Here is a 22,382-nt window from a genome sequence, read left to right on the forward strand (position 1 = left end):
CCGTTCAAAAATTCACCAAAGGAACGCCAGGCAAAATAATGACCTCACACTGCCCAAGTGTAGGCTTCCGAAAGGCCAAAGGGCACCTTTCACCTTCGGTGGAGCCAAAACATCTACAATCATTTATTGAAGCATATCAGAAACACGGGAAACGTAGCGTTTTTTTTTTTTAAAAAAAGACTTTTTAAGAATTTTTTAATTCATCGTTTTTTTTTTGTTATCGTATTTTTTTCTTTCTCTCTATATTATCATCCAAATGTAAATAGTTTTCATTATTATTATTTTTATTTTCATGTATGACTGAAAACCCCCCCAAGGGGAGCTATACAATAAAGTATGTATGTAATATACTATATGATGTCATGTATCCAAAAATAACTTCAAAAACCTGTCAAACCAGTTCAGAACCTGTTGGTAAGGCTAAACTTAAATATGACGTCATCCTATAATGAGTTAAAAACAGAGCATGACATCATTGATCAACCTGTCAAACCAGTTCATAACCTGTTGGTAAGACTAAACTTAAATATGACGTCATCCTATAATGAGTGATCAAAACAATGGGTGGTGACGTCATCGTCATTAATTTATGCCCCCGCGTATTAATGAGATTCTCCCGCGAAAATCCGGCCTAACTGGTCCTCCCCTCACTACTAACATGTAGTCATTTTGTCTTCTATGTGGTACGTCTTAAGGTTTGAGCATGCGCACGTATTAAAACTCGTACAACGACAGAAGGATGACCTGAAGTCTTGGAGGTAGCGCTTATGGACTCCTTTTACCTTATTTAATTCTTACAATTTTTATTGCCGTTTCCCGAAAACGATTGCTTCTTCGATGGATTGTTGACAATGCCTCTGTATACGATGGTTAAAAATTGTTCTTTACCATCCGGCCTTTAATTTCTATAAACGTGAGTCCGAAGAACTGCATCTCGAAAAATCTAAGATTTACATTACAAGGATCCGGAATTTAATAGAGCAATATTTCGTTGTTTATTTCAACAAAATCATCAGGCAATGATCAAAAATAGAAAAGGCTACGAAAAAAAAAATAAAAAACACCTGTGATTTGAAATTACAATTATGTTAGAACAATTGTGACAACAATATTGTTGTTAATAAGCACCTTTTTAAGTGTGAAGGTATTAAGTTTATCAGGACTTTGTTTGAAATCCAGCTTGATTCCCTGCACTCTCTACAAAACTGTTCTTTTACCGTCTTGCAGCCAGTGGTGAGTCAATCCTTTGGCAGATCTTTCAAACATGGTGTTAAAAGTGTTGGTCACTAAAAGATGCAAAATATTTCGCATCCATTTTTCGTATCTCTCTCGAAAATTACTACTCCTCCGTTGTGAGATATTGCTACCATCATCTTCAGTTGGACACTTTATCTCCTGTTCCGACTTTACTTCCCTTAGCCAAACACCCTTATTTTAGACCCACAGGATTTTTTCGCCATAACTCTTCCTTTGGGTGCTCGCGCTTGATCCATGGGGTTGATCTTGTAAATAAATGAGACCCATCTAAGTAAAACGCGATAGAGTCCGTCCAGACACTCTGAGGGTAATTTGATTGCATCTGTCTAGCAAATTCTACTCTTCTCTTTTTGTCGCTTTGGCACATAAGTGAGAAAAACCATATCTTAAGATCTTATTTTAGGCGGTGGGTGGTACGAAGATTTCTTTCAACAGAGTGCTATGTACATTTTTTGTGGAAATATTTTCTTTCGTTTTCTCACTTTCTGGAAATTTTCAAGAGATTGCTATAGTGTTTATGTGACCAAACTAGAAAGTGAAGGGGATTTTTAGCTTCAATTTATTACAAAAGTTTTCATACCATAGGAATTTGCCATCTTTGTGAAGGGGGTCGCCGACTCTACAAAAGTTTTATTTCAAGAGGAAAATCCAACGCTTCGTCGCGCCAGGTCGCAGTAAAATGATTTCATTTCAAGAAATCCCCGCGCATTCCGGTTACCGTGTTGTTACCGTGATCGTGGCCGCGCGTGATAGGAAAATTGTGCCGCTGCCGGACCCAGTCAGGTTGTAGGATTTTCAGGATACCGCCCGCTCATGAACAGTTAAAAAAAATATAAAAAAAGTACTTACTATCTTCGCTTCCACAAGATGCACCGGGGCGATTGAAACGGCAAAATACTCTGTCTTTACGGCTGGTATCCGTTAATTACTGTCTTTTAAGTTGAACTTTGCTTATTCATCGCCAACTTTCTCGTTTTCTTTTTCTCTCTCTTTCTCTTCTTTCCACGATTGTCGACATATTCAACGAGTACATAAATTTATAGCTTTCTTGAAAATTTCCGTTCGCTTTTCTAAATCAAAGGCTCCTATGAGCCAACTCGTGAGTGCAGATGACACATCAGTAATTGAAATTTAGACGGCTACGGAAACTTCCTTGAAAGCTACTGAAAAGAAATTATATCTTTGCCCGATTATGTAACGAGAAATAACTATTCTTGCTCTATAAAAATGATTGTCAAATTATTCTTTACAGATTGAATAAGATTATTATTCTGATGCGCCGATTAAAAAAATTTCAAATGTTTTTTTATTCAAAGTTCATAGAAGTACGCCATGTGCAGCTACGTCATGCAAATTCGTGTCCGATAGTCCGGGGCTACTGGATTTTGCGATCGGGCTAAGGGGTTCTGACCATCACTTGCCCGATGGGCAAGTGAAGTTTTTTTGGAAACTAAAATTACAAAATTACTTTAAGGCATATTTTTTTTAAACTTCCAGGTAGACTTGTGTTTTTCAAGCCGATTTCACAAAGGGAAATCTGTTCAACAAAATATCGCATTTAATACATTTCATGCCCGACATAAATGCGTGAAATTTTTCCTTTGGAGTTCAGTCCACGCAATCTTCAAGTAAAAATAATGAAATATGACTAGCTCTTGCTAAATAAGAATTATTTATCGACCGCGTCCTTTTGCTTTCCCAGTTGTAAATTGCGAAAATGAAACATTTTTTCCCTTTGAAACCTCTATGAAAGCTGACAAGATCTAAAAGTGTTCATTTCACCAGACATTTGCATAATTTTGTTTACGACGTCACTGATGCGTGACATGGCACTTTTCGCCTTCGCGTGAAAACTGACAGCAAAACTAGTTTTTTTTAGCAAACTAATTTACTTGATGTAATTCTTTTGTACGAGAAGGAAAAATATGATGAAAGATGTCGAGTGTTCATGTGTGCAAAAAGTTATGATTAGCAGTGCACTTTTCAGTTAATAAGACTGCTTCTTTCACCTGAAAACATTTTCTGGCGGGAAATATTTTTTGGCGGCATAATTTCAAGTTGCGCAACGCAATATCACGCATTCTTTCTGACTAAAACGATTCAGTTTAATAGTTCAATCGCGAAGGGAGGATAGGTTAAAAAAATCGGTGAGGCCTACAATAAATAAGGCCACTAATGCTAAACGCAAAAGCTCTAAAAAGCGTCTAGTTTATTCAAAGTCCATGCCGACAATTACTTTTAAATTAAGTTGTTTTTAATTAAATTATTTCTAAATGAAATTATTTTTAATTCTTAAAAGACACCGCACTTTGTGGAAAAAAACGAAAAAACCTATAACTTTGCTCAGATTCAACGAAAAATCTCCATTGTTACACTAAAATGATTGTCAAATTATTTTCTACAGATTGAATAAGAGAATTCTGATGCGTCGTGAAAAAAATTTCCTCGGGTTTTTTTTTTTTCACTAATTGAGTTTACGATCCCGGACTTTCTGAAAAACTGAAAAAACTTGTAACTTTGCTCAGATTTAACGAAAAATCTCCATTCTTGCACTAAATGATCGTCAAATTATTCTCTACATATTGAATAACAATATCCTAATGCGCCGTGAGCAAAAAACGTTTGCGTGTTTTTTCCACCAGGGTTTTCATTTGAGGCCGGAGGCCGGACGTTTCGTCCGGTCGTTTGCCATTTCACGTCCGGTACTTTGAAATCAATATTGGCGATTTTTTTTTACTACTGTATTATATATTTTTCTTACTGAGGCATCTCATGAACATACTGACTAGAGGATAACAGAATAATCAATTAGATTCTTCAAAGCGGCCATATAACTTTTTTTCTTTGCTTATTGAGCGCCAGCATTGCCTAGGAAACTGTTTTCTTGGTTCCAGAAACGCTGGAAATGGCGTTTCTGAGTGTTCTATTTTAGAAATTTCCTAAGGGGGCATGCCCCCAGGCTTGCGTCTTCGGCGCTCGCGAGGCGCCTTACGGCGCCAAGAAAACATCCATGTCCGGTGCTTTCAGAAGTATGTCCGCTACTTTACAAAACAATTGAAAACCCTGTTCCACTAATTGAATTTAAAACTCAGTCACTGCGCACGCCCAAAAGTTAACGACAGAACCAACCAGCCAAGCGAACAGTAAGCCATCGCTATAACTCGTTCATTGCGCATGCGCGCATTCACGAGTTAAAAACAGTTGCCCATACAATTTCCCGCCGAAAAAAAAAACGCGGGTTGCAGCACAGGGTTAAGTTGATTGTCTCATTTCACATTGGCTAACATGAAAGGGCGGGTGGACGTGCGGACGATCGGACAGAAGTGAAAAATTTCTGGCATTGATGAGTTACCAAATTTTCTTACCCATGGTGCTCTGATATTGAATATTATAGCATCTGATTGGGGGGGGGGGGGGGAGGGGCATTAAAATATATCCCTAACAAAATAGGGGGTATTAAAAAATTTAGTTTGAGAAAGGGGGGACATGAAAAAATAAGAAAGTTATTGGGTTTCTCACCCATCCCCCCGCCTCCAATAAATAACGAGCAGTTCCTTAGGGGATTAAGATCTCTAGGATTAATGGCAGAACTTGAACGTATAATTGTGTACGCACGCAGGCAGGAAGGTTAGCACGATAGAAAGATGCTAATTACAAGCTATCTGCATAACACAGGTGTTATCATTTATATCAAGGTAATTCGTTAGGTTTACTTTATGAAATTTAATTTTTTTGTTTTAATATCTCGTGCAAGATACAAGAACAAGGGACTCTTTGGAGGTCAGATAATTGTCATCCTTTCCAGTACTTTCTTTAGAATTCCACATTTTCGACTTTTTGCAGTACAGAAGACGTCCCAAGAAGTCGTGGTCTTAAGCCGTCAATCCAAATCTTCCAACAATGTACATGGAATGCTCTCTTGTTAAAGGTTTTCGGTACAGCTCATAAAAATTCTTTTCAGGTTGCGCTAACTCACTCATAACTTGTGAGGAAAAATCATTCGTGTGCACCTTTTATGGCCAAACGAAAGATAAACAAAACACATTTTCAGAGCCAAAACTAAGCCTGGTGAGAGGTGACATGCCTTGCTTCTGTTCATTAACTTGCGAACGTTTCTTATTTGACAATGAGCTCATCTTCTATTTTCCATTGTCTGCTGTCAGCTGCCAGGCTAAGTAAGTGGGGAGAGACCTAAAAATACAAAAGTACAATATTAAGTTTTTCTCGCAAAGGAGGACATACTACTTTGGTGTACAATGAAATAGAACACAGAGCATCGCTATTGTATCTCAGGTGTCGGAGGTGTCTTTGGTAGCAAGTGCGTCGGAACGTGGGACGTGGGTGGGACGCGAGTGCTCTCACCACTGCGCCATCCCTGCTGCATTTTGAGTTTGTTTGTACGTAGTTTGAAGAACAAATACGTCCAAGTCTGAGAGCTTAGCTGAATGGAATAGCTCTCTTGGTGTGTTAAGGATGACATGAAGATTGTAACAAGTATTGATGTTTGTCAGTAGCCTTAGTAAAGGTCGGTAGTGATAGTGCAGTTATAGAGAGACACACTAACGTCCAGGAAGGGTATAGCTGTCAAAGAATAATTGGATGTAAATTTAATGGTGGGGTGGATGAAGAAATAGGATACGTTCCGACGCACTAGCTACCAAAGACACCTCCGACACCAACCAACTTATAGGAATACACATACAATACAGCTCTTCGTTCTGTATCATCCATTATTTACAAACACTTCAACATCCCGTCTTCATCTCCCCGCTGCGCAAACGTTTTCAAAGCCACACCTCTTGTTGCCTTCCGACGGACCAAACTACGTAATCCCACACACAAAACAACCCACCCCATGCTTCTTTTCGATGCGAGACAACTGTTTAACATGCAACTACGTAACAGACGGACGAACTAGTTGCACATTTCATTCTACCGGCGAAACTATATCACTCATCATATAGACTGTAACTCTGAAAATGTTGTTTACATGTTGCACTGCAACCGCTATCACAGTACATACTAGAAACAAAACGAAGACTCGACTTTTAAAGACCTTTTTAACGAACACCGCAGGCCCGTTGACAAGCAAACAAACAGTTCCAAACCCACTACAGTCTCAGATCATTCATAACGCTTCTGACATGCTACTTATTCCTCTCGAACTCATCAAATCTAATCGTGACACTGTTCGCAACGCTAGAGAGGCATACCTCAAAGGTCAAACTCTTGAACCCCTAGGTCTTAATAGGAGAGATGAGACATTTTCCCGTCTTTCATTCTCCTAAGTTATGTTACTTTCTAAAATTTCAAATTGTTTCAAAACGTTTTTGTTTATGTAACTTTAGCCTATGCCTTTTGAGGTATCTATTGTAACTGTTTTAAATTGTAACGTCCCTTGCCACAGAGTCAGTCTCAAACATACCCTGAAGAAGAAAGGCCGTTCCTTCGAAAAATTGGAAAAAATACTTACCTGACCGTGAAATCAGCCTTGCTCTTTTTTCAGATTATTTGTTCTACAATTTTTTGCTGATTAACCCTACAGGATCTGGTACTGAAATTATTTTTGTCGCGGTGGTACTTGCAAACACAGTTAATTACTGGTTCTTAGAGAATAGAATGACATGAAATGTAGTAAAAAATTGGCTTGATTTGTCTTGATGTAGCCCTGACAATTTTCGTTACCTGAATAACGGTTATGGCACACTTTCTGTCCTGATAATAACTAAACAGAGTCAAGGCACTCCAAAGCTTCACCAGGCCCCTTCAAAGGTAACACATAATACCTTATTAATACCACTTGTATGTCACTTGTCTCACTGTTTCTGGCTAAGTAATAATCAACTTTATCCTTTCTTTCTGGATTTCACACTATGATTTGTTTGTTTAAAGAAAAGCCAACATCTGTTAAAGCCAATGCCAAATAAATTTGTTCAAAGTGACAAAAAACAAACAAACAAAAAAACAAAACAAAACTCACAAGCCGCAAGCTTGGAATTTGGAAAGTGGCCGGATAGTTGCCTGCATTGAGTTATTTTTGAAACGCAGTTTAACTCCTAATGTGCCAATATGGCACTTGATACTGTGTCATTCAGCAGTCAAAGAAATTGATACAGAAACTATCCTTTGCAGTTATTAGGCCACCATTAATTCTTTTCTAAATAAACAAACTTATATCGTGAGGATCCAAAAAATGATCATGGTTTTAACTTAAACCGTGTATTAAATAAAAGACCAGACAGTTTTGTAAATGTTCTTGTAAATGTAAGATCCTTTCTTTCTGATCTCAGTTATGCCAAAAGCTGATTGATTATTCAATGTTCTTTTCATGTTGTTTTTAAAAGTTAAATGCAAGACTGATAGTTTCTCTGTAGGCTTATCATGTTCTCCATTCTCTATCCACAGTACTGTTGTCATCTGCAACTGACCACAACTGTTCGAGTGGGAAGAATTGACACAAATGTTTCAAGAAAGGTGCAAAGATATGTTACGAGTGTATAACTATGCAGAAAAATGCAACTTAAAGTAACCAAAAGTCTCAATAACAGAAAGCAAATAAATAAAACATGAAAATGTATGCACTGCGGTCATACCTACCTACAATGTACCTATCTACCTACATACAAACATAATTAACAAGTATTTCACACCGCTTTCATGACTAAGGAAAAATGCAAATTTTCTGCATGTTAAGGCTTACAGAAAGGAGGTTGAACTATAATTCTGACAGTAAAATAAATTCTCCATTTACGTACCTCTCCCTGACCCTGACTATGGCTTCCATTGACTTTGCTTCAAATTTGAGGACATCAACATTGAGGGAAGCACCAATCTGTTTTGTGGTGGCATTATTCAATTATTAGTTATTAAAATAGTTGGTCATCACAGCTCTACATGCATTGGATGTAAGATTGTAGCACCGAGTTGGCTATTAATCATCTCATATCCGACAAGCATGATTGGAATAATTGCTTTAAATTAAGAACAATCAAAAACGTTGCTGGATCTTGCTGATTTCACTTTTTGAGAAGAACCAGAAGACAGTTAAATGGTCGCTATTTCTTGGGCATGGTACATGTGTAAATTATGCCTTAATATTATACCATGGCTGCTTAAAGCCAATCAAATCCCTAGAATTGCATTATGGTAATTTGTTTCATCACTCATGTCTATATACAGAGACCACCTCAAACAACAAGACACAGTTGAACACTTGTATTCTAATATTTCTACACACTGTAACTGTCGGAGGCTTTCTTATCATACCTTAAAAATACACCGTGTAATTACTTATAATAATAATTTGTATAATTTTGTAAGTTATACTGCATTCAGTTTATTTGTACCTTGCCATGTAGAGAGTCAAGGGCCTGCAGGAGAAGGCTTTTAAATGTCAGTGCATCAAGCTGAAGTGTCGGAAGGTCTTTTTCCTTGGAAACGTTTCTGGAATGATAACATAATAATATCATTTACAAAATGTATTTTATTTTTATTGTGTACACAAATGGCAGTTTGGGAGCCTTAAGTCAATACAATAAACAAAATGAACAAATGCTCATTTTCATGTTTTTCCCAGCTTTTAAATTAATAACTTGACAATAAAGAGAATGTAATATTTTGATAGTTTTTGGGTTCTTTCCCTATGGCTGGACACTTTCTCCATTTTTTCAACTCTAACCTATTGACTCCAGAAAGTTTTTGCTACAATCAACATGAATTCAGGAGAACATTACTCAGTTTATATGTGATTAACTTAGTAACTAAAAGCTTAGGCCAAGAGAATCTTAATACAAATAGTGTAAAGCATACAAGGTTTGTAATAGAACTGCTTTTCAGCCAGGCCAACTTTTCTTGTGTGGACTCCCTTGTTGCTGTAGGCAATTACATGTAATTTGCTTATCATAAACCAGTGCCTTGAATTATGAAACATCAAAACATTGAGTAATCAGTATCAGTATTGAACCACCCTTAATTTTGAAGTCTGTCTTGAGTAAGCCAGTTGCTCAGAGAGGTGAAATCCTGTCATTGAAAAAGGTGAAACTCACAATCTGGTTCAAATTTCCCGTGACTTCCCAGGCACACTGCAAATGCTCAGGGGTTGGGGGATAATCTAGGTCCTGATTAAATAATTTGATTCTCACACATTACGCTTGGGTGCCTGTGCTACAAGGCTCCTATGCTATCCCAGGCATGCCACTATGAAAATGTACACAAGAAAATTGACCTTTGAGCATAATAAAATTTTCCCTCTTCTAATGTATAAACTATTGCTTTGAATGTTTTCCTTTTACTTTGTTGGTTGTGTATTGTATTTTTGTAAGAGAGTTCTTAATTGCATTCAATGACAATAATGTTATGTATATTTTATGCATCAATAACATTTCTCTTTTCTAAATATAACAATTAAACTGCACTTAAGGTGGCCAAACACAGTTTGCGCACGCTTTACAGATTCTGTTAGTGATGCTATTAAGCGCGCGCTACCTAGGTTGTGGTAAGCAAATACTATCGATCCCTTGATTTTATACCAAATGGATCACAAAGGTAAGTTTTGCTCTTAAAATAACTCAGTTTCTTGTTTGTGAATCCCTCTATATTTATCGCCGAACAAAGAAAGTGAGTTCGCAATGAGCTGAGCCTTTTTGTACGCTTTTCATCTTTGCTGAGAAAACCAAATTAAAAGCCACGCACGCGCATTTGAGCAAAAAATTGTGACTGGTTGTTTTAATGGAAATGAACTGTTTTCTAAGGAACTGCTCGTTAGAATTTCGTGAAATCTGACAAAATGGTAGTTTTCTAAAAGCGTAACTCGTCTACAAAGCGAAAACAAAATCTAACAGAGGGTTACTTCAAAAAACATTAAAGTGCAAAACCAACATTTACAGGAGATCTCTCTGTTAAAATAACATGAAAGCAGCATCACTATGTCAGTATTTTGTGAGTTTTTCTGGATACAAAAAATGAAAAAAATCTAACGAGTGCATTTTCTAAAAATTAAGGAAAACCATTATTTGTGGTCGGTTAATAGCTTACTGCATTGCCATGGCAATGACACCTTACTCAACAAGAAGTATCAAAATTTATTCCTTCTTTGTTAATCTTGCACCATGCTAATTTCGGGTTCTCAGAAGTACGTAGTTTTCAAATAATGTTTACCTATACCTGTATACTAGAAAACTGTGTTCGCCACCTTAACCCCCATTTTTTTTCTCATAAATAAATCTTTGCACCTGTTCGAGACATATTGTGCTATTTGGTGCCTTTTTCAACCAAATCTTGACTTTTTATAGGCTGTAAAAGTTACAAAATCTAGCCATCATCTGTCTGATGACCGAGCTAGTAAGGGGCATGGGTCTATTCCTTAGTTGACGTCACAAACTGATTTGCATTGTATTGAGTCTTTGTGAAAATGCATGCAAAGCAGTTTGTGATGTCATGTAAGGAATAGACCCATGCCAGCCTTACTAGCTCAGTCATGGGACAGATGACTGAAAAAAACTATTTTTGATACCAATGTTGAAGTCATGGAATTGTGTGGGAAGAGTGAGAAGATCTGGGTACGAGATTAGGGGATCTGTAATTCCTTCATCACGTGTAGTCCTTGAATACTGCTAACTTTAAATTGTCAGTTGTGATGGAAGTAATATAACAAAGTTAAAATTGATTTTCACACGAAATAAGCTCATGCATGGAAGCATGTAGATTAGCGAAACAAACGGTGAATTGGAATTTGTAACAATGAAAAGCAAAGTTATTTGTTTGACTGTCCAAAACGAGGGACGCTTGCCACAGCTTTGACATGACAAAAGCCTGCAAAGGCATTATTTAGGGTATTTTGAGTCTCCGACTCATCGAACTGACGGAACAATTAATCGAACAATGAAATATTCTTACAGTTTTACCCGTAGGTAGAAGAATTGTGCCTTCTGCTTTAACGTAGTTCTCTCCATTGTGTTGGCGCCGTCATTTGCCAGTCAGAGGATACCCTGGGGATGAGTAGTGATTCATTGGTAGCCAAGGAAACGAAGCTTTCCAATTCACTTCAAAAACATGGCGGACAGCGAAAAGGCAAGCGGAACGATAGTTACTAAACAACTGTGCGCATTCTTTATATCATAGTCTGATCATTCCTCTGATTTTTTCAAAGGAAATTGAAGAGCAGCTGAAGAGACGTGGTATAACTAAAGATAAAGACGTTTCAGAAATTTACTTGGCAGACAGGTTAGAATCAAGAGCAAAGTTTCCGCGCAGCCCATCATACATTAATTGTACTGATGTGTATAGGCTTAAATTTTGCGATTCAAATTCAATTAACGCTTGCCAGTTTTGGAAGAGGTTTAGATTGACAGTGGTGCATGTATAATTAAGGTATTGCGGCTGTGCGGAAAGCTTTCTGAATCAAGTTTTTACATGACCTTACATGCCTCGTTATTTTGACCCCCAACAGTGTATCATTTAGCTTAAGTCTTTTATCATTATATTTTATCAATATATCATTAGTCCAGAATCGAAGAAATCAACGTCTTTTTTCTGCACCGTGGGGCATTTGACCAACTTGGTTATCCCATCTTTTTATTTTCAAACAATGCGTATGCCCAGGGGTCAGCCCGTGTTGGCGGAGAATTGAAGGGGTGGGGGGAGAGAGAAGGATGGTTAATGGTTACTGTTGGAATTATATACTGATGCATCAGTATTATTACTCTTTGTCAATTTACTCAACATCTGGGCCCGGTTGTTCGAATGCCGATTGACAGTAAGTTATCCACGAATAAAAGTTAAGGTGATTCCACTGAATTGCATTGCGCATCCTTGCTGCGCATAATTTTTCGCGTCATTTAGCGCGCGCACACACAACATTACGGGATTTCCTTGAGGTTAAGCTCAGGAGGTAAAATAAATGGTCCTTTTCTTCTATAGGAGCACGGTGACCCCCATTTTTTAATGCATTAATGGAAATGTCATACGGTTGACCACTATATATCGCGATTTAAAGAAAAGTTTAATACTCTACTTTGAGATATTTTTATTTGAATGCTTTAAAAAGCACGTATTTAGGTAGTGCTGGTTGTGTGCACACGCAGCAAAATCTTCAATTTCTTTCATAATCTTAATTCCAGTTCAATTAAAATAGTTTCTTATGTAAGATTAAAGTAAATTTTGTTGAACTGCTTCGATATTTTAATGCAAGAATTTAATTTTTCTAGAAATGATAGTTCCCTTTTCTGATTACTAGCGTTCCTAATATAAACCTTGTGGGTCATATATTTACTATAATGGCCATCCAGGTTGCACAAAAACAAGCACGGTGACCCACATTTTTTATTGCATTTTTGTAAATGTTATGCTCATAACATAGTCATGAACTGGACCAAGTCTTAGACAATTTTAAATACTCCTTCTTTTTCAATGGAATCACCTTAACCAATTATTTTCTGCTCGCTAAAGGAGGATATTACTATCTTCCCGGCATGCACCACGTAGCAACTATATTATCAAACGGCTGGCCCCACGTGAATTTCATTTTTCAATGGACGCCGTTGAGATAGTAACGCGGCAACTCGAGGTTTTCGAGAAATCGAGTGTTATTTACTTGAATTGCGTGGATTTCGCCGTCGATATCAGGCAGTCTTCGGAAATGCTGCATTTATAGAGTATAAGATGCTTCTCGGGCGCGTGAACTTTCCAGATGAGTTGAACACGCCGCAAACAGTGAGTCAGTGACAGTTTGAAAACGCTCGATCGACTGCTTGAAGCACGTTTCGTGTTTTTCTCGGCGACCTCTTCAGATGTTGACGTGAGGGTTATGGCTCCTACAATAAAACGAAATACATGAAGCGAAAACATGTAAAGAAAATCTCGAATACTAGGAGCTTGGAACATGAGTCCACAGCAATAAATACAGGTCGAATCATGACACAAATCGCGCCAAAAATCCCTCACATTCAACTTCAAAATTTTTGTTGAAAACATGGAGTCAATAGGAGTCGATCAGTTCCCAGTGAAACTTTGAAATATAAAAGCTAATCTTTGAATATTATAATCCTATTGACTCGTCGCTTAAGTTCAGAAATAACGCATTCAAAATAGGTCATGCATATTCAATAACAGCAGTCATGGTTGACAAGCCACGAACAATACGCAAAGTATTGCTGTTTTGAAGAATATCTCTCTCTGAAAAATATTCCTTTCCCTTATTTGAATGTAAATGAAGTAAATAAAGATAAATTAATCACCATGGATCATTTGTGGTATGAAGAAATCCAGCTCAAACTTGGCCTCAAACATGCGCATTCCTCTCACTGACCGGAAGCCATTTTACCGAAATTGGCGCAAGGTACGATGGGAAGATAGTAATATCTTCCTTTCTGCTCGCTTGTTAAAATTGTTTTTAAACTCTAATGTTAAGCTAGTAGTAAAGAAAAGTCAATGTCAAAACTGAGGGACAAACATCTTTTTGAAAAATCTTTATTGTTGTGTAATTAAAGTCAAACCATTGTTCTTGTTAATCCAGGATTAGCTTAATCTGGCTTTGAGCAACTGGGCCCTGTTGTTCCTTTTTTAACACTAAGACTAAAGTGACTTTTTTTCTTGTACCGGTATTTAGAGGTCTTGATGAAGTTAAAGACTTTGGAAAATTTCGAAATTTGCAAATTGTGTGGTTAAATGGAAATAAGGTAAGCATAGAGCTAGCGCTTCTAAAGATCCAAGTACTCTTGGACAGGCTCCTGCACAGCAGTAATTATTAATTTATTGTGCATACAACTGCTTTCATAGTAACCCTTAATCTAGCCCGTTGAATTGGAACCATCCCCTCCCTACCCCCCTCAACCCGGACATTTAACCATGCTCAGAGGTGCTTTCCATTTAGCCAAAATTTTTGGTTTGAGATTCTGGAAATTTTCTGTTTCAAATGAAAAGGCATTTGTTTTTCATTGTTGTAGTGTTTGTGAAATGATAAAATATTGCTTCTGATCATGTGGACAAACTATTTAACAGCTTTGTATCTCAGTTGTTGGGCAATTCAAGGAAGTTCTGATGTCATTGGGGTTACCATGGTGACAGATCAGCTCTGTAAAAAGGACCTCTAACTTTCAGTTTTTGCAAAAATCAAATACTTCAAAAACTAAGTCAATGACCTACCGTTTTTATTCCTTTGTTGGAAAGCACCCTAAATTCTTTAACTCCTTTGGAAATATGACAAAAAGGTTTATTTCCAAATCAAAGGCTCCTGTGTATATTACCCGTGACGATTCCTTTCGATATATAAAACAACACAAAGGTGGACTTGTGCATTCTTTTAGTGGTTTTGCATGGTTGCCAAATCGACAAAAAAACATCCAGTTTTTCTTCCAAGAACCTCCGTATTTTTTCCTCACGTCCTGCCAAATGAAACTTAGTACATGTGAAAGATTTTGGTTGCCTAGCAAGTTTTCAGCATGATAAATTATGTTCCTTTCTGCGTTCAAACGATAGCTTCTGTCAGCATTTTATAACATTGGAAGAAGCTGCCAACCTTCCTAAAGTTGCTATTTTGGCTTTATCCAAGTGAACGTAAAAATAGAAATACATCAAGCATTGCGATGATTGTCGCTATGCATTAGCAAACTTTCAGTGTTTACATTTGTTCTGGTGAATCAATCTTATCTCTCACACTGGACCCGGAATGATGTTTAGTTCCCTATTTTACCCTTAGCCTTTCACCCACGGAATTGCCTTGAATCTTTAACTTAGTTAATTGCATGGGTTTTTTTTTTACATTTTGTAGCAAGAGCTAGAAATGTGTGAAGCATTGTGTTCGGCTGTATGTAAATTCAGTGTTTACATCCTGATCTTCTCGATTATGTTTGACACCAAAGAGAGATTTATCGCACTGTGGAATTTTGTATTCAGTCACGTCATTTCTCAGGTTTTTGGGGTAAACTTCTTTAAAGGTTTTCATGTTTGCATTTGATGTCTGCTGAAATGGGCAGTTTCGCCTATCTAAGTGTAGCCTCTGTCGCAGACGCTCCTTTGGCTCATCACGCAATCTCTCCTCCCCAACGAGATGAGCCAAAAAAGCATCTGCAAGGGAGGTTATTTCAACTTCAATTATTGAAGTCGAACTTTTGGAAAATATCTGTCCTGAAAGGAAAGTTGCCCCTTAGTTTCAGTCAATGGAAAGAGTTAGCAGACAACAGATCTACTAGCCGTTTTCTTTTAAGAATAAGTAATTTGTTGAGTTGATTTTACGTCCTTATTTTTTGTGCTATAATGGTGGCTGATGGTGAATACATGCACCATTGGTAGATTCATGAATACTTTATGATTTTGGTTAAATTCTGATTAAATTAATATAAAGTTTACAGCTGATCGAGTGGCCGAGTGAGTAACAATCTCCCCCCACAATGATAACTCATTCATTGCACATGCACGCATTCACAAGTTAAAAAGGCATTTTTTCATCTACACAAATTTCCACTAGTTTTCAAGTTTTATTTATTCACAACAGAACCTTAAGTTATAACTAGGCTGGCTTGCAAAATATAGCGAAGAGCTAATCGCGGCAAGCCAGACTGTACACAAAATAATATAATTTTTTTTTTAACATTACATACAACAATAACAATGATAATGTGTGAAGAGGAAAACTAGACAATAACAAAGTGTAACAAGGAAGACTAAGTCTAACTAAACTTCAGTTGGAATTCTAATCTTTCATTTTATTAATTATGGTATCTATCTTACCATAGGAGTTTTTAATTTCTAGTATGTCAGTTAGTTTTGTCCTAATGGTTTTTTTAAAAGAGTTTTTGGATAGGTTTTTGAGACTAGTTGGTATCCCATTCCAGATTTTAATGCCAACACGCCAAAAGGCCTTAGTGTGAACGTTAAGTACTGATTGTTTAGCAAAATAATGTTCAGATGTTTATGAGCGTGTGCTGTAAGAATGAACGCTGGTAATTTTAGAGAATAAATTCAAGATATTAATCGGTGCAGAATTAGTGTTGATTTCGTACATCAAATTAGCAATTTTCTCATAACATAAAAATTTGAGCGGTAGAAGATTTCTTTTCAAGAAAAGCGGTATTGCATGCTTCTTTGCTTGAGCAAAGTGAATAAGCCGGAGAGCACGCTTTTGAAAGACAAGAACTTTATTTAACAAGGTCTTAGATGCATTTCCCTAAGAAGTCAATCCATATGTTATATGAGGAGCAATGAGAGACTTACAAATATCAAGAAGGGTTCAATTAGGAACAATATGTCTTACCTTCGCAAATAAACCGACAGTTTTGCTTATTTTTGTTGTGAGGGTATGAATATGGTTTTTCCAACTTAAATTTTCATCGATTAATAACCCAAGAAATTTGATGCAGTTCTTATGTTCAAGAGCAACATAATTTATTTCTCATTTTTGTCATTATCAAAAATACTAATCTGGGGTAGGTAATTAAGTTTTTTTTGGTATGAGCGAAAAATAACAAAGTTTGTTTTCATTATGTTAAGCGTAAGTTTATTTGAATTTAACCAATAATTATTAGATAAGTTGTTCAGTTCCGAGTTTACAATAATTTCCAATGTCTTGAGATTTTCATTGGAATAAAGAATGTAAGTATCATCTGCAAAAAGAAAAAAAATTAAGTTTTCTGGAGCAATGTTGAATATCATTAACATATAGCAAAAAGAGGAGCGGCCCTAAAACGGACCCTTGGGGTACGCCACAAGTAACTGCTTCTTTATCCGAAATATAAGAGTTAATCTCGGTTGTTTGAGTACGATTTGTTAAATAAGAGGAAAACCACTGGTTAATGATTCCGCGAAAGCCGTAGTAATTAAGTTTATCAGGTAGTATTTTATGGTCAACAGTATCAAAAGTTTTCTTAAGGTCGATGAACACCCCACAAGAAAAAAGTCTTTTGTCCATATTAGTACGGATGGTTTCAAGTGATATGGTAGAAACCATCCTAAAAAGAAAAATGTGATTTGTAGAATCGTATATCGGCAACACAATTCACCAGAGAATTTTCTTAAACATATTGAGGAGGCAGTAGAGAAATACTCTGCCGCAGGTAAGAACTTATGCTTCCTAGGCGACTTTAATTTATGTCCGCAAAAAATCGAAACTTGTCATTATAGTCATGAATTCTTATTAGCCTTACAAAGTTGCTATCTCATTCCGACAATTGATAAATTTCCCTCAATCATTCCTATTTGAAGAGGGATACTGAATGTGGCATGTATGCTAAAAATTAAGATAGGCCACCACGCAAAATTTTAAGATAAAAACAAAATGTATCCGGTTTGTGCGATTTTACACTGCATTTCCACTTGCGGTGTTGTACACGCGCAACTTTTGCTGGACAGTTTGATTCATTCCGCTGATGCGTACACCTTTAGTTATGGCGTGGGTGGGTTATTCATGAGGCTAGAAACCATTTTGAGCCTCCTTAAAAAAAACTTTTATTAGTGATGGCACAAGAAGACAGCAAATTTCCATTCTGACTGGTTAGAATGGAAAACGTGGGTTAGCTCTGAAGGTTTTATTTAATGTCCTGGGAAGTTTCTGTTTGATCCATGCATTTGATTTACATTTCAGTTGGCTAAACTGACAATTTTTGCTAACTGGAAACAACCCAAATTAAAGCAAGCCAAAATTTGTCCAGGGTAGACTTCTTTAGGCCGTGTTGTTGGGTTACTTGCTTTTAATTTATAAAGTTAGTGAAAAGGGTACTTGCTCTGGAGAGTTTCCAGCAAAAGGGGCATGTATTATAATTATAATTATAATTTTTTGGGTGGATTTTGGATACACGTACATCTTTTGACATATAAGAATGTAATTCTTTTTCTTTTTTTTGTAACTATAATTCAGATGGTTGGTACCAAGTGTCCTGGATGATTTCTGCCGAAGTCATTTTGGGAATGATCATTGATGGAATTGACTGATACATTTCATCCTATTTTGTTGTAGTTAAGAAAGTTGAACTGTTTTGGTTCAAACTATCAATTGAGAGAGCTGTATCTTCAAGACAACATGATGGTAGAGCTGAATGGTTGTTTAAGACACTTGACATGCCTTCAGGTGTTATTATTGAATGGAAATCAGCTGTTGAAACTCACTGATGTGGTTCATGAGCTGAGAGCGATGCAGTGCCTCAAGACACTTAGTAAGATCTTATTTATATGTACTTACATGTATTTTTATTTATTCACAAAGATGCATTGAATTTGTCACTGAAATATTTGAAAACAACCATCAAAATTAAAGTCAAGTCAAAGTTCTATTTGCCCAAATAAGCATATTGGAACAGCTGGATGAGCTCTCAACAAACCCTTTTGGCTTAAAAAGGAGATAGAGGACATGTTACAAAAATTATTTACTACAAACTAAATTTAACACTTACTGACAAATTATGGTTATATATGCTGTTTTACATGCAAATCAACGTTATGTGTTTATGTACTTTCAGAAGATATTTTGTTTTGACATGCCTGGTTATTTCTCTGTCTCTTAGCTAATGTAGCTAATGTCTTTTTAATTTTTTTGTGTGTCTGCTAGCTTGAAGCTAATACCTTTAACTTATTTTTTTTTTCTGAATTATGAATTTTTTCTGAGTTTGGTGTTCTCAATATTTATGTACATGTATAATTTCTTAATTCCAAATTATTTGACATCCCTAATATTTTCTTGAATATTTTGTACAATCAGTTAAATTTCTGCTAGATACATACTTTCACTGAAATTATTGCAAATTGTTTTAAATTGCTTTCTTTAGATCTGTTTGCTAATCCACTGGCACAAGATTATGATTACAGATCTTATGTAGTACATCATGTACCATCTGTTGAGCTGCTAGATAGAAAAGGTAATGAGCATACAAGTTTAAAAAGATTAGCAATTTTTCTTTGGTTGGTAACAACTCTTTTTGTTTTGTTTAAACTTTTATTTAATATGCACTGTAAAATTTTTTGGCCTGCCTAATGACAAATGCGGGGGAGGAATGCATGACGAGCCCAAAGAGCGTTTGCGTAGGAGGCTAGCCTTGACTTTACTACTTTCTTAAAGAAGCTTAAAAAGTCACAATCAACTAAGTTGAACTTGATGTTCTTTGAAACATATAAGCTGTCTTTTCAGGTAATATTTTAAACACTACAGCATTTGTTGACCTCTGTGACACCCAAATTATTTTGTTTTGTGACCAAACTTCTAGAAATCACAAAAGAAGAAAGGGATAAAGCTCGTAAGAAATATGAGTCAGATAGGGAGATGGTGAAGGAGGGTGTAGCATTTGGTCGGCGAGCGGATGGTCCACCAAAGAAAGTCTACACTCCTCCACCTTCAGGGACATTTGATAGCTTTGGTTTTGACCAAGGTAAGGGATTTTATTTTAATTTTTTGTAGATCAAGCCAAAGCAAATGGCTATACAGTGAACTATATGGCTACATGTATCAGAGTACAATTCACTTTGGAGAGTACTCTTGAAACCATAGAGAAAGGAAGAAGAAGAGGGTATTTATGAAAGGTATTAATTCTCTCACTGACCTGAAGTTTGAGAAGGAGAGATTCAAATAACGGTGTTACTTGTGAGGAGGTGCACAGGTTCAGAGGGATTGTCCTTGATATAGATGAGCTGGAAAAGAGAATAGCACGCTTTCTAAAATTGCCTCCCACCAGCTGGGATTTTTAACAATGTTATTTTCAGTTTGCATATTGATTTCACTGGTTTATAGTGTCCCCAATTAGCGCTACAGCGCTAAATACTTTGACACTTAATTAAAGTCATTTTAATAATTTCAAGATTAACTAACAAAATTGTTTTCTGTTGATGCAGATGATAACCAAGATCAGGACAGTAAAATAATAATTGAGACTGCCGCAAGGTTGGTTACCCTTTGTGCAGCGTTTTGGATGCGCAAAAGTTAGGATGTAAGACAAATTACCATAAGTGACCCTTTCTGAAATCCTTGTTATCCAAGAAGTGTGTACATCCCTGCCATGGGCATGAGTCTTTTTCATCTTCATTTTTTGTGGGAGATATAGGCCCACAAACCCTAGCTGGCCCTGTTCAAGATAAGCCTCTTGTGACACTGTTGAAGATGATTCCATCAAAAGAGAAGTTATATTAATTTTTTACCTTTGCAGTTTTTTTTATTATATCTATTGTAGTTCATAAAAGACAGAAAATTACCCGCTACAAGAGTTGCAAAGCCTAGGGGGTGCTCCGGGCGTCAATATAGCGCCAAATGGTATGGTTTTTGAGTCGTCTTGGTCTGGAACAGGGTATAGAAAGTCTGAAAATGGGTAATTGGATTCTAGAAACCTGAGATCTGAAAATGGTTTGAATTTTAGAGGTCTGGCCCCAGTTGTTCAAAGCTCGATTAAGCTAATCCTGGATCAAGGAGAACTTTGATTCGATTTTACTAACCAAACGATAAAGATTCTTCAAAAGGAGTTTTGTCCCTCAGTTTTGACTTTGACGTTTCTTTACCATTAGATTTTAAAAATATTTTTAACTAGCGAGCTGAAAACCTTGGTTAACTTTTAACAATTATTGTGGATTAGCTTTAATTGGCTTTCTATACACCCGAGGCCCAGATCTAAAAAATGGTGCCAGCAAATTACATATTTTGGTCTGAAAAAGGGTCAGGGTTTTGGGAACCGAGCAACACACCCCCACCAAAAATTCCAAGGAGTAACTCCCGGGTCCCAAAGATGCTATTTACTCAGTAGTTTTCTCCTACTTACAATACATTTGTTTTCTGTACAGCATCACCATGAAAATATTGAATATACACACATTGTTGTTGCAGTAGTAGTGGAAGCATTGTAGAGAAAGCCATTAAAAGAAGAGGCCACCAAAGATCTGTGATGCAGTATTCTACATTTGATTGGTCATCTATCCCTTTATCAGAAGAACGAAGACTTGCGCCTGAAAGTATTCCTGATCAACCTCGAATTCTTACTGTGCGATTTCGATAGAAAAATAAGTAATTATGAATGCTACTTAACATATGATCATGCTTGAATCATTTTATAAACAAAAACCGATCAGTTGTTTGTAAATTACAAGTGAAGATCGTAAGACATTATCAGTCTTTTCTTTAAGTGCCGATTCAAAGATGATTACAGGCATACAAACACAAATATTAACATAAGTACTTACGATGTTTCCGTCCTCTCGTGAGGTACATAAAAGAAAAAGAAAAAAAAATAGCACTATTACATTGTGCCGTTTTTGAAATGAAGGGATTTTTTTCTTTTTCCTCTTTACTATTATAAATTCAAGTTTTCGAGTTTCGATCAGTCTTCGCCTTCAGTAACGAAAAACACGCTTGATATTTGTACTACGGCATAAATAAATGTCTGTTTCCCTAAAATAATTAAAATGTGATTTAGCAGATAATTTTCTGAGTTATTGTTGGGGATGCCGAAAAGGATAGTGATCTCATCAAGCGTATCACATTTAAGCAGATGACAGAAAGTCGAATTCTTTGGAACAGGTCCAGTAACTAAAAGATGTTCTAGCGTTTATTCGTGATCTCCATAAAAGGTGCAAAACGGAGAAGGAAACAATTTCAATTTATAAGATTCCAGTAGTGTTAAGAATGATTGATTCAATATCTTGTATTGAAACGCTCGTGTTCTAATGTCTAGCGTGACTTGACCAGGTAGCAGATAAATATTTTCCCACTCTATGTTAAAAAATATTGTGCAAAGAATTAAATTTAGATTAGGCGGTCGGGGGAATTTGGATACGTTTAACTTGGACGTAATAGATTGATTTTTAAATTATAGAAGTTATTTCTTGAACTTCAGTATAGTTCTGTTATTTTAATTAATATTGCTCCGTTTTTAAGAAGCTGTTTCCATTCGGATGGGATGGCACTAAAGGTAAAAGAGTCATGTCCTTGAAATAATCTCAACTTTTGAACATGACTTTGTTAAACTGGAAAAAATTCTCTTTGAAAACTCTCATTTGAGAGTTTTGAAGGGGAATATCTTCCAGTTTAACAAGAACTGCCCGTTTTTTGTTTTGTTGGTGTTGTTGTTGTTTTTTTTATTTCACTGAAAAAGGACTGTTTATTAATAAAAGTTTTTGGTTGTTCCAAATAATTTTAGTTAGAACATCTAGTCTTGTTACTGGTGTGT

The 22,382-nt window shown here is 36.4% G+C and overlaps 2 protein-coding genes across 3 annotated transcripts; one reads left to right on the plus strand and one right to left on the minus strand.

The window, feature by feature from the left end:
- Nucleotides 1–4,965: 4,965 nt before the first annotated feature.
- Nucleotides 4,966–11,292, minus strand: LOC146477101 (ribonuclease P protein subunit p14-like). The gene is made up of 5 exons (XM_085114075.1): nucleotides 11,152–11,292; nucleotides 8,604–8,700; nucleotides 8,013–8,089; nucleotides 6,943–7,021; nucleotides 4,966–5,448 (listed from the first exon to the last, which is right to left on the minus strand). The coding sequence occupies exons 1-5, from the start codon at nucleotides 11,205–11,207 to the stop codon at nucleotides 5,374–5,376; spliced, it is 384 nt and encodes a 127-aa protein (XP_084970201.1). The 5' UTR covers nucleotides 11,208–11,292; the 3' UTR covers nucleotides 4,966–5,373.
- LOC146477102 (leucine-rich repeat-containing protein 72-like) lies at nucleotides 11,244–21,774 on the plus strand. 2 transcript variants are annotated; one of them, XM_085114073.1, is made up of 8 exons: nucleotides 11,244–11,325; nucleotides 11,405–11,478; nucleotides 13,862–13,931; nucleotides 18,203–18,398; nucleotides 19,008–19,097; nucleotides 19,443–19,604; nucleotides 20,065–20,113; nucleotides 21,047–21,774. In XM_085114073.1, exons 1-8 carry the CDS (start codon nucleotides 11,308–11,310, stop codon nucleotides 21,210–21,212), a joined length of 825 nt encoding a protein of 274 aa, XP_084970199.1. In that variant the 5' UTR covers nucleotides 11,244–11,307; the 3' UTR covers nucleotides 21,213–21,774. The 2 variants fall into 2 exon arrangements, with proteins under 2 accessions (XP_084970199.1, XP_084970198.1); XM_085114072.1 differs by having other exon boundaries at nucleotides 11,246–11,325; nucleotides 21,044–21,774.
- The last annotated feature ends 608 nt before the right edge of the window (nucleotides 21,775–22,382 follow it).

The sequence above is a fragment of the Pavona decussata genome, unplaced genomic scaffold, assembly GCF_977016875.1.
Source record: "Pavona decussata unplaced genomic scaffold, jaPavDecu1.1 SCAFFOLD_72, whole genome shotgun sequence".
Classification (NCBI taxonomy): domain Eukaryota; kingdom Metazoa; phylum Cnidaria; class Anthozoa; order Scleractinia; family Agariciidae; genus Pavona; species Pavona decussata.

What these genes read in the sequence shown, in the direction of transcription:
- LOC146477101 (XM_085114075.1), bottom strand. Translation starts at nt 11,207, where the DNA reads ATGGAGAGAACTACGTTAAAGCAGAAGGCACAATTCTTCTACCTACGG. An exon ending in ATAGTCAGGGTCAGGGAGAG is followed by an intron (nt 7,022 to 8,012) that starts GTACGTAAATGG and finishes TTACCTTTGAAG; the next exon opens with GGGCCTGGTGAAGCTTTGGA. An exon ending in GTGCCATAACCGTTATTCAG is followed by an intron (nt 5,449 to 6,942) that starts GTAACGAAAATT and finishes TTGTATTTTTAG; the next exon opens with GTCTCTCCCCACTTACTTAG.
- LOC146477102 (XM_085114072.1), top strand. An exon ending in GAAATTTACTTGGCAGACAG is followed by an intron (nt 11,479 to 13,861) that starts GTTAGAATCAAG and finishes ACCGGTATTTAG; the next exon opens with AGGTCTTGATGAAGTTAAAG. An exon ending in TAGCTTTGGTTTTGACCAAG is followed by an intron (nt 19,605 to 20,064) that starts GTAAGGGATTTT and finishes CTGTTGATGCAG; the next exon opens with ATGATAACCAAGATCAGGAC.